The sequence below is a fragment of the Petaurus breviceps genome, unplaced genomic scaffold, assembly GCF_028583685.1.
Source record: "Petaurus breviceps papuanus isolate PSGF00001 unplaced genomic scaffold, PetGlider_PUasm1.0 103, whole genome shotgun sequence".
Lineage (NCBI taxonomy): Eukaryota > Metazoa > Chordata > Mammalia > Diprotodontia > Petauridae > Petaurus > Petaurus breviceps.
In genome coordinates, this window is record NW_027185588.1 from 1656431 (window position 1) to 1667013 (window position 10583).

The window sequence follows — 10583 nt, forward strand, 5'->3', positions numbered from 1 at the left end:
TTATGCCTCCTGAGTTAAGTGCTGTCTCCTCTGCTCTGTGAATTAGGACCCTGACCAGGTCCCATTTGATCTGGATGGAAGGATTGACTCAAGCATTTATTAAGCACCTACTGTATACCACATACCCGGTGCTAAACAGGATCATCTGGGATCTCTTGAGCAAGATGTATCTAGCCTAGGGTGGCTTCTATTGGTACACTTCCCTTGAACCCAATGGGCCCACAGTCCAGGGACCCTTTCCCCTGCCAATCAAGGACTGTCTCCTATATCACTGATCACTAAATTGGAAATGGTGTTTTACGGCAGCAATAAAGGAATGGTACAGCGTGAGGTACGTTTTTATACAACTCTATGAACTTTGTCATTGAAAACATTATAGCCTTGAATGTGAGAGCGCTGTGGAAGGCAATATAATTTGATTACCGATATTAATCACATAGAGTACAACATATAAAACCAGTAATGCATAAGTCTGACTGGAGCCAGAGAACCCTCATGTGCATCTCAGGGAGATTTATTCTCAGTAATATAATTCATTTGACATGAAAGTATCATAATTGCAGTTGCTAGGGAAAGATTTTTTTTTCTTTTAAGGAAAAAGTGGCCCTGATTTCCAGAGTAACATGTTCTTTGCCCAGCTCCTCCTCTGGACCCAGAAACAAAAGCTTGGCCGAGTTCATTGTCACAGGATTGTGGTCCTTGAGCTGGGAGGGACCTCTAAGGGCATCTAGTCAGCCACCATTCCATCATGGCCAAACAGAGGCCCAGAGATGGGGAGAGAATTCTCAAGGTCACAAGGTAATGAGAGCCAGAGCCAAAATTGGAAGCCAGACCTTGATGCCAAATCCAGCACTGACCTTACTAGGTTACTTGGACCCACTTTTCATAAACCAGCCAGGCTAAGAAGCTGGGTAGGGGTGTTGGAAGGCCGGGTGCCCCCCGCTCCAGGGGCATAGTATGTTCAGAAAGGGACAATAAGGAGATTTAATTAGACCCAAGTTTTAATGCCCTGTCACATTTATGTTTGCCTTAGTTTCCTGTCCCATAAAATGGGTGGGAGTGGACTGGCCTGGTTTTCCTCTGAGATTTCTTCCTGCTCTGGATTTATGATCTTGTAACTTGGAGATTTGGGGGTGCTGTTGGAGGTTTGTGTGCTTGGATACTCGGGCATTACTTGGTTTTCTGGGTCACCCCCTGAGTCTCTGGCACCATCACTTTAACCATACTCTTCCCAACCATGATTTCCCCAGGGCAGGGTGTATACCAGCTCACATTGGCCTCATCCTCCTGGGCAGCCTTGCCCTGCCTCTGCCCTCACCCTACCCACAGGACACCTTTGGCTATTTCTTCTCCTGCATCAAGGTGGGGAGGGGAGTTAGGTCTTAATGTCTTACTCAGGCTTTTGTCTTTTGTCTCCTGTTCTTACTGCAGTAATCATTCAGCACAAGTATTGGCTAAGCCCCTGCTATGTGTTTGGCACTGTACTGGGAGCTAAAAATGTAAAGATAAAAATGAAATGGTTTCCCTTTCCCCACCATCATTTACTAAACACATTCCACTTGGTGGTCATTTTATCACAAATGAAATACTTCTTCCCTTCAGGGGGCTTACATTCTATCAGTGAGTCAACAAGCACTTCACTGACAGCCGTTCTGTCAGTCAGACAGCCCCTGCCCTCAAGGAGCTTGGTGTATATATACATGTAAGTCCTTAGAAAGTCCATACAGTGTCAGTACACAATGGTGAGTTGGGGATGGGAAGGGTAAGTCGAGTCAGTACGAGCCCCCTGTAATGAGTGGTTCTGAGCTCAGCCTTGTGGAAAGCCAGGAATCTTCCGAGGGTGCGGTGGAGCAGGGGTCCCCTCTAGCCGTAGGGATAGCGGGCAGCAAGGAATGGGCCGGTGCGGTGGCATCACCCATGACGGGTCTCCCCCTTTTCTAAAAACATGAATTTGATGAGGACAGCCCCAGCCTATGGAACACCATTTCAGCAGCTGTAGTAATCACATGCATGTGTATACATGTAGATGTTGGTTCAGATGAACACATCCGTGTGCGCACACATTTTGTGTTGGGAGCCCAGAGGCTTACGCTGGGCCTGTCCCATAGTAGGTGCCTAAGAAACCTTTGTTTAATTGAAGTACATCCTTCCATAGACATACATGTAGACTGATCTCACAGGCCCATGTAGATAGGCATTCCTGGACCCACCACACGTACCCACACATATGACTACAAGCACACACATGATTGGATGCATTAAGTTTGGGGGTGGTTGCGATTTTACAGTCTGTGACATTTTCAAAAGGCATTTGAGCTGCACGGGTCTCATCTCCCCCCCCACTCCCCTTCCCGGCACGCTCTAACGGGCTCAGCTCTGACTAATATTCCGTGTTTCACTCACCAAATAATCAAGCCGTGTTTAGCTCCTTCCTAGTACAGTGTTCTCTGAATTATTGAGGGTGTTTGATGTCAGTAAGCATCTGTGACAGAGGCCTCGAGCTCTGAGCGGAAGAAAGGGAGCCCCCTTCCCCCCCCCCCCCCCCCCTCGCCATCTCTGCTTTACAGAGAAGATGATGGGCTCAGGCTATCTGTGACTGTATTTCCGGCCCAGGTTGTCCGGCCTTACCCAGCCCACCTCACCTGGCCTGCCTGGCCTCCCAGCCCTCCTCGCCTGGCCTTACCCATGCCCTGACCTTGCTTCATCTGACCACGTTCACCCAATTTGCCCACATTTGTACCTATATCTCCAAGCTTCATTCTCTGAGTTTCTCAGTCTCTCTTTATCTGTCTCTCCCTACCCTCACCCTCACTCCTTCATTCTCTTCTTTTCCTCCCTGGTGGGGATTACTGACCATAAGTGAAAAATAGCCACCAGGTTGGTTTTGATGTTCCTCTACAGGCAAAGCTCTGACTAGGGCAAGGGAACTGGTCCTTTGGCCATGGCAGCAGTCTTATTCCAGGGTAGCTTAGTAACCTTATGGGGTTCAAGATGGGCTTTCTTCTTCCAGCGGCCACATCCTGGTAAACCTCCCCAGTACGATCACACATAACCCACTCCTACCCTTTCCTCATCTCTCACCATCTTTGTCAACCTTGAGTTCTTCCTTTCCTGCCACCATCTCAGGCCCAAAGATGGGGACAGACCAAAGATTTGGGCCTTGCCTTTTTCTTTCCATTCCCTTCATGACCAGGCCCCCCATCGTTTAATATCTCCTGACCCCATTTCACAAACCGTCAGGCATTTGGGACAAAATTGTACCAGTCTCTGTACAACTCAACTGGACATGTGTTATGTGCCTACTGTATGCACATCTGCAAGGAGAGAGATGAAGGGTTGTGTATTAGGAACAGGCAGCCACACCTTGGTCACCCAAGCTCTTTACTTGTTAAAACTACACCTGAAAACCCCACCAGCCTTCCACACGCTGTGGGAGGTGGGGGCAGATGTATCTCTTTATAGCCCTGGGGGTTGGGAGATTAGTCACCTCCAGTGCATGGAGAGGAGTTATTGGGAGATGTTCTCTACTTCTGACACTACAATAGGGTGGGGCTTAAAAAGGCCATGGTCTCCCATGGCATTCAGGGCCATCTCTTTAACTCACCACTGGGCTCTGATGGTTCTGGAGGAGAAAGTGAGGCTGGTGACTTTGCACAGCCCTGCCTCCCTTAAACCCAATTCACTTGCAAGTCGTGGCATCGCGTTCCAGATGCCGTAGTCCTCTTTGAGAACGGACAAACCCCACCACTACCAAGAGTGGGGCTGACATCCTGCTTCCTCCGGGAAGCCTTCCTCTACTCCTTCCCTCCCTTGCTTCCTGTTCATCCTGTCTATGGCTTGCCCTGGCTGTTGGCTTGCACTTTGTCTCCCCCGTTAGATGGCAAGCTTCTGGAGGATAAGGCCTGTTTTGCCTCTTTGCATGTCCCCTAGCCTGCCCAGCACAGGGCCTAGCGTATGCTTAATCAGATGTTTGGTAGACTGACTTCGTGTCTTTCCCCGTTAGAATGTAAGCTTCTTGAGAGCAGAGACTGTGTGTGCCACTTTTTCTATCCCTGCTACTTAGCAGTGTAGTGTCTGGTACACAGTAGGCACTTCATAAATGTACATTGATTGATCGATTGATTGAAAGGCTAGAAAAAAGACTTTGTAAGGCAGTTTTGTTCTGAGGTGTTATAACCACACCAGGAAGGAGGGACGGCCACACTTCTAAGCTGGAGGAGCCTAAGCCAGGATCTGAAGAGTGTCACAGGAAGGGGGCTGAGCCGTGTTCTGTGGCCCCAGAGGACAGAGCCAGGAGCCGTGGGAGGATGTTGGACAGGCCAGTTAGGCTGGATGGCAGTTAGAATTGTCCCCAGGGGACTGGACTGCCCTGTGAGATAACGGGTTCCCCCTCTTCAGAGGTCCTTACACAAAGACTGAATGAGCGTTTTGGGAGAGCACATCACAGCGGTGATTCTTGGTTCAGATATGGGTTGGACTAAATGTTCTTGGTTTCCCTTCTATCTCTTGAGATTCCAGAAGAGCAGGCCTCTGAATTGTGATTTGTGTGCAATGGACACATGTCTTGGTTCCATCCCCGGGCACTTGGCCCTGTGCCCAGAACCCCCCCCACCCCCCCCCCCTTGAGTGTTCTTCCCCAGGGCCTGGCTTCTAAACATGGGCTTCTGGGGCTCAGAGAGAAATGTGAGAACTTACAATCTGGAAGACCTCATTAATAGGCTTTCAGCACCCTCTGACTGTGGACAGCCATGATGGGCGTTTGCATGATCTCTATTGTTGGAATGAACAATGAGCACAGATTAGGTCCATTGGATTGTTTCAAAGTATGTGTCAGGCATAGATGGAGGTACTGGAGACACAGGGATGAAAATGAAACAGCCCCTGCCCTCAAGGGGCTTACATCCTATTGAGGAAACATAATCCTGTCTAGAAAAGGCCCCGGGGGCAGCCAGTGGCTTCTCGTCCTCTGTTGCCATCACAGACCCGTGAAGCTCCTTAGGTTTTCAGAAAGAAGGCCAACCAGCCATTCATGCTAAAAGCCATAGGTTTAATAGGCAGCCTGGCATAGTGGTTAGCAGAATGGCTTCAAAGTAAAGAAAACCTGGGTTCAGGTCTCAGCGATGATGCAATCAAGGCCACATGACATGGCAAGTCAACAGAAACTCTCCCTCTGAGATTCTTAGCTGCAGAATCTGTGTTCTGCCTTGATTAAAGGGGAAATTCCTCTTTGGAAGTTCTCTACACCAAAGAAATCTTAAAAATGCATAAGGCCTTTATTCGGTAGGTTTAGAGCTGCTCCTCCCCCCCCCCCGCCCCCAACACACACACACACACACACACACACACACACACACACACACATGCATTTAAAGGCCTGACTTGACACACTCAAGAGAGTAAAGGGAAGAAGCCCGGGAAGAGGAGCTTAGGGCGTAAGATACACCTGGGTCCCAGGCACCAGAGGTAAAGGTTCTGAAGCGGCTGGGTGACAGCCATGTGGTGTCATCTACAGGGTACCGCTGCCTCTTACCAGACACTCAGTGGAGGTGCCCCTGTGCTGACATCCAGCTGGTCTGAGGGTCTTCATACATTTACATGGTTGGTTTTTTATGCCTATGTCTCCCACTTTCCCCCGGGCAGCTCTGGTTGGCTTCCACAGTATCCAGACGTGGCCTTCCCAATGGTTTCATAACAAAGGTACCTCTGCTAATTCCCAGACATTCAGTGATACCATGGGCAATCATAGCCAGTGCCACCCCTGATTAAACCTTGTCTTGGAACGCCTTGTCCACCACGGCCCCCTCTCCCATGTTCCGGGATTTCAAAAGGAGACAAATTTGCTTTTCTCTCCCTGAACATGAGATTTCCATTAGCAATCAGGCTGGAATGGGTAGGGCAGACTGGGAGGATCAAGATGTGTATTTTGTGTTCCCTGAAGTAGGTGTTAACCAGAGACAGGGAGGATGTTAATAGTGATTTAAGAGCTTCATTTTAAAGGCTTCTTTTTTACATGAAGTTTTCTCTCTTTCTCTCCTCCACAGTGTGACAGTGAGAGCGATATTGATGATAAGGTAAGATTCAAGTTCCTCCCCAACCCTCCCCGTTTGAGTGGAAGTGAGCCCCCTCCTGCTGACTTCCAGCCCAGGCTCAAAGGGGTGTCCTTCCCGGGGGTTACTGACCCTTGGTCCTCACAGGGTGTTACCCTTCTTCCATCTTGTGGCATGAGAGTGAGAGGGGGCAGGATGGGTCCTTGGCAAAAACCCCTAAAGGGAGGAGAATCAGAGAAGTAAGGGAGAGGCAGGTTGGGTCCCAAATCCCCTTAATAAAAGGATTTGTTCTGTGAAATTTGGATTCAGTCAAAGGGCTGTACTTGTGGACCTAGAGGGCCACATGTGGCCTTGAGGCCACAGGTCCCCCCCCCTTGGGGATAATCTCTGGGTTTCACTTGTCTGTGTACTCTCCTCCCACACCCCCAGTCCCTTCACCATGGATAATAGAGAGATGTCTGCAACATACCAGGTTACCTGGGGGGGGATGACATGGTTTCTCTGTGTCACAGAATGGATTATCCATTGAATGTCGGCAGCAAAGTGGGTTTCCACAGTGACAATTTGATCTCATGCCCCATGAAGCTGAGAGAGGGCCAGTCTTTGTGCACATAGAGAAGGCAGGAAGTGGGAGGGTGGGCCATGTATATCTATGGGAAGGAATATGTTTGGATCTCCGCTGTGAAGGGGACAACATGGCCTTGGGACATTATTTGGGTGGATGGAAGAACAAGGATTGGTGACTTCTCTGACCATGGAGGAAGAAGGAGCCAATGAGACCACCCTTTGCCAGAGGGGAAGTCTTCCCTTCACTCCCTGCACAAGCCTTCTGTGCACCATAGGTCAGTGGGTCCCCAAGCATTCCCTGAGCACCACTCTGCCAAGCCTTTTGTTCTCGAGGGTGCTGGGGCTCCCCTGATTGGGTGTCGCTTCCCTAGAACCTGTCCCCAGGGAAGCCAGAAGCCAGGATGCAGAGGGCATGGGCTGGGGAAAGACAAGCCAGCTGTGACTCTGTGTGTATGCAATCTCTGCCACCTTCCTGGCAGACATCAGTCTTGAATAAGGAGACTTTGAAAAGGAGAGAACCGACTCTGCTGCCCTGTCACCTGGGGGTAAAGGGAGGGGAGAGGCATCCATCACAGGGTGGGAGGCAGGGCCATGGGTGCTGACAGGCGCCAGGCAGACCACCAGCGAGTGCCCTGGATGAAGCTATAAGTGACGTGTGGCGGCATTGGGCAGACGCGCCATTAACGACATTCTAAATTACCCCGGCGCCCAGGCGAGCCGTGTTCCCACCAGACTGACGTTTGCTACATTGGGTTTGACTTCACCTTGTAGTGGAGAAATTGAAATCTGAACTACATTGATTAGCTTTCCGAGTGCACAATCAGAGGTTACCTTATGAGGAAGCAGCTTTGAGCCCGGTGGGTCCCCACGGGGGGGAATGGGAGGAGGGGAGGTGAGCAGACCGCATGCATCTGCACGCTCTGGCTTTGCCAGGGCCTCCAGCAGGAGGGGGCCTGAACCATGCCCTGGGCCTGCCATGCCCCGTGTGCTTTGGATTCCAAATCCAGTCCTCTCCATCATTGCATTCTCCTTCCGATGTGGGAGTCCTGGACTGGAAATGAGGAATACCTGGGTTGAAATGAAGCCTCCACTGTTAGCTAACTGGTTGCCCAAAGACCAGTCACTTAACCTTTCTCATCCTCAGTTTCCTCATCTGTAAAAACACTCAACTGAGTGTATGTAAAGTGTTTACAGAATGTTAACTATCGGTGGCACATTTCTCATCGTGGCAGTCTTGGTGCAGCTGTGGGGGTCCCCATAGCACTGGCATCATCCCTATGCAAGTGCTCTCACTCCCCCTTGGTTCTCTGTGGCTAAGTACACACATGTGGACATGGGAATTGATCCCTCCTGCCTGTCACTCCCAGGGAGAGGCAGGCCTCCTCAGGCTCTGGCAAGCTCCTAGTCTGGAATCAGAGATGTTTACAGTGCTCTTTGATCTGGTCCCAGCAGACCCCACTTCATGAGGAAGCAGCCCCAGTCTCACAGCCTTCCCCTCTTTCCTGTTTCCCAGCCCCCAGGCTGGTGTCATTCCAGCCCAGGCCTGGGCTGGGTCTAGGTCTCCTGCCTTCCTGAGTTCTTCTGTCCTTTCCCAAAGTGCCTTGTCTGAGCTCCCTGGATGGTGGCAGAAATCCCACAGGGCTGAGTCAGGACATCTGGATTCTAGTCTTGGATCTTCCACTAAGTTACCCTGTTTTATCTTGGATAAGCCCTCTGCCCTCCCTGGGGATGCTTTAATATTGAGGATATTGCCCTGGGTAACTTCTAGTCACTAGGGGCCTTGAGCCCTGGGGCCCTTCTGCTTCTCACCTGTGCCTAATGGGCTCTGTCTACATAGAGGGTCTCTCTTTCAACTCCAGATTTATCATCCTTTCCCTTCCTCTGACTTCACAGGGCTCAGGAAGGGGCTAAAGAGGGAGATAGGAGGGATTGCTTATTAGCCATAGGCCTTAGCTGTGTGGTGCAGTGGCTAGAGCCCTGGCCCCAGAGCCAGGAAGACCTCAGTCACTTACTAGCTATTACCGGGTAAGTCCCTTAACCTCTGCCTGCCTCAGTCTTCTCATCTATAAAGTAGGGATTAAAAACAGCACCTATTTCCCAATGTTGTTTTGAGGATCAAGTGTGACATTTGTAAAGCACTTAGCCCAGTGCCTGGAACATAGTAAATACTATATAGATGCTAGCCAGTGTTGTAAAGTGCTGTGTTTGTAAAGCGCTCTGCGTGGCTGGACACTCAGTAGGCACCATGTAAGTAAGCTTTTGTTGTTGTTCAGTCATTTTAGTTCTGCCCAACTTTTGGTGGGCCCATTTGGCAGATGCCGGGAGGGGTTTGCCGTTTCCTTCTCCAGCTCATTTGACAAATGAGAAAACTGAGAGACAGGGTGAATGACTTGCCCAGGGTCACACGGCTAGTAAGTGTCTGAGGCTGGGTTTGAGCTCAAGTCTCCCTGACACCAGGCCTAGCTTGTGTTATCAAATGAGACAGTATTTGTAAAGCGCTTAGCCTCATCCCTGGTACATAGTGGGTGTTTAATAAATGCTGTTCTGTTCCTGGCTTCCTCCAAGGCTTCACTCTGGTGCTGCCCTCTGCCCCTGCACATCTTGTACTTATGTATAACAACAGTCGTCATGAACAGGCAGCATTTCCAGGGGTTTCAGGTGATGTGCATCCACGTTCTCACCTGAGCCGGCCAATAACCCTGTGCAGGTCGTCTCCATTTTATAGATAAGAGCACAGGCCCAGAGGGGGTGAGCAGTTTGCTCAGGTCACACAGCCTGCATCCAAAGGGAGATTCAAGTGCAGAGCTTCCTAACTTGCCAGCCAGATGCCTCAGCCCCTTGTTAGTTCGGTCTCCCTCCTCACAGCCATAGATGGCCGCGTCTGTTCAAATCTTGCCACCCCCCACCCCCCATTCCTACTGCCGTGGAAGTTCTTTGAGGACAGGGGCTGGCTTGTTTGGGGCTTGCTTGGTCTTTCCGTCCCCAGCACCTGAGAATCAAGGTGGCAAAGTGGACAGAGTTCACCTTCAAGCCAGGAAGATCTGTGTTTGGGATTTACCTCTGCCATCTCCAGGGGGCTCTGTGACCCAGCCTTTAACCTCTGAGTGGCCAGGCAACCTTCTGAGACCCTCCATTTCAGGAAAAGGGCTGGCCTCTGGGGACAGAGGGAGTTCCCTTCCTAGACTGGCTATATCCCAGGGCCAGTATCCTACCCCGTCCCCATCCCTGTGCCTTACAGTATAATATAGCCCGTATTTAGCAAATGTTTGTTGAATCACTGCCTCTGTGCCCCCTCCAGTCTACCCTCACTTCCCGTCCCAACACACTGCTCCCATTCTGGACGCCTCCAGGCTAAGAATTCAGGGCAAGGGGACTGGGGAGGCCTGCTTCGGGAGGGCTGGGCTTCTCTTCATTTCAGGCATTACTCTGTTCCCTGGTAGTTACTGTGCTGTGCTGTCCATGCACTATAAACATTGTTACTGAAAATATATACTTCCTTTTAATAGCAACTCCAGCATTAACAGATAAGCAATTACCGTTCATTTTCAGGAACTATAAAGTCCTCATTAATTCAAGATTTATGTAGTCGGAGCATTTAGCCCAGGAATAACACCACCGAGAATTGGTTTATACACATGTAATGACAGGGCTTACGGCTCACTTTAGCCAACATTTCCATAATAGAGGGTTATAAACCATCAAGGCTGGCTCCTTCATTGTCTCCTTCCTACCTGGGCTGCTCTTGGAGCAGCTTCAGTGAAGGAGCCTGGCTGCCTGGCCAGGGGTCAAGCCCCCCATGGGGTCTAGTCTCTGGGAACCAGCCAGCTTCTTGGCGCTGTTTATAATGGCAGTTGGAAACTGTGAGGGGGACATCCTGTGCCCTGCCCAGCCCCACAGTCATGATGACAGGTTGTCAGGCCAGTCCCTCCCCTTTCCGGGCCAGCCTCCTGGCTACCACTCCATCTGATG

General features: G+C 50.4%; 1 protein-coding gene across 1 annotated transcript in view; it reads left to right on the top strand.

Moving 5' to 3' along the window:
* FBRSL1 (fibrosin like 1) overlaps positions 1–10583 on the top strand; it is a 310180-nt gene that overhangs the window by 219689 nt on the left and 79908 nt on the right. The window contains 1 exon segment of the mRNA XM_069089249.1: positions 6042–6071. Within this exon segment, the coding sequence (XP_068945350.1) occupies positions 6042–6071 (30 nt within the window).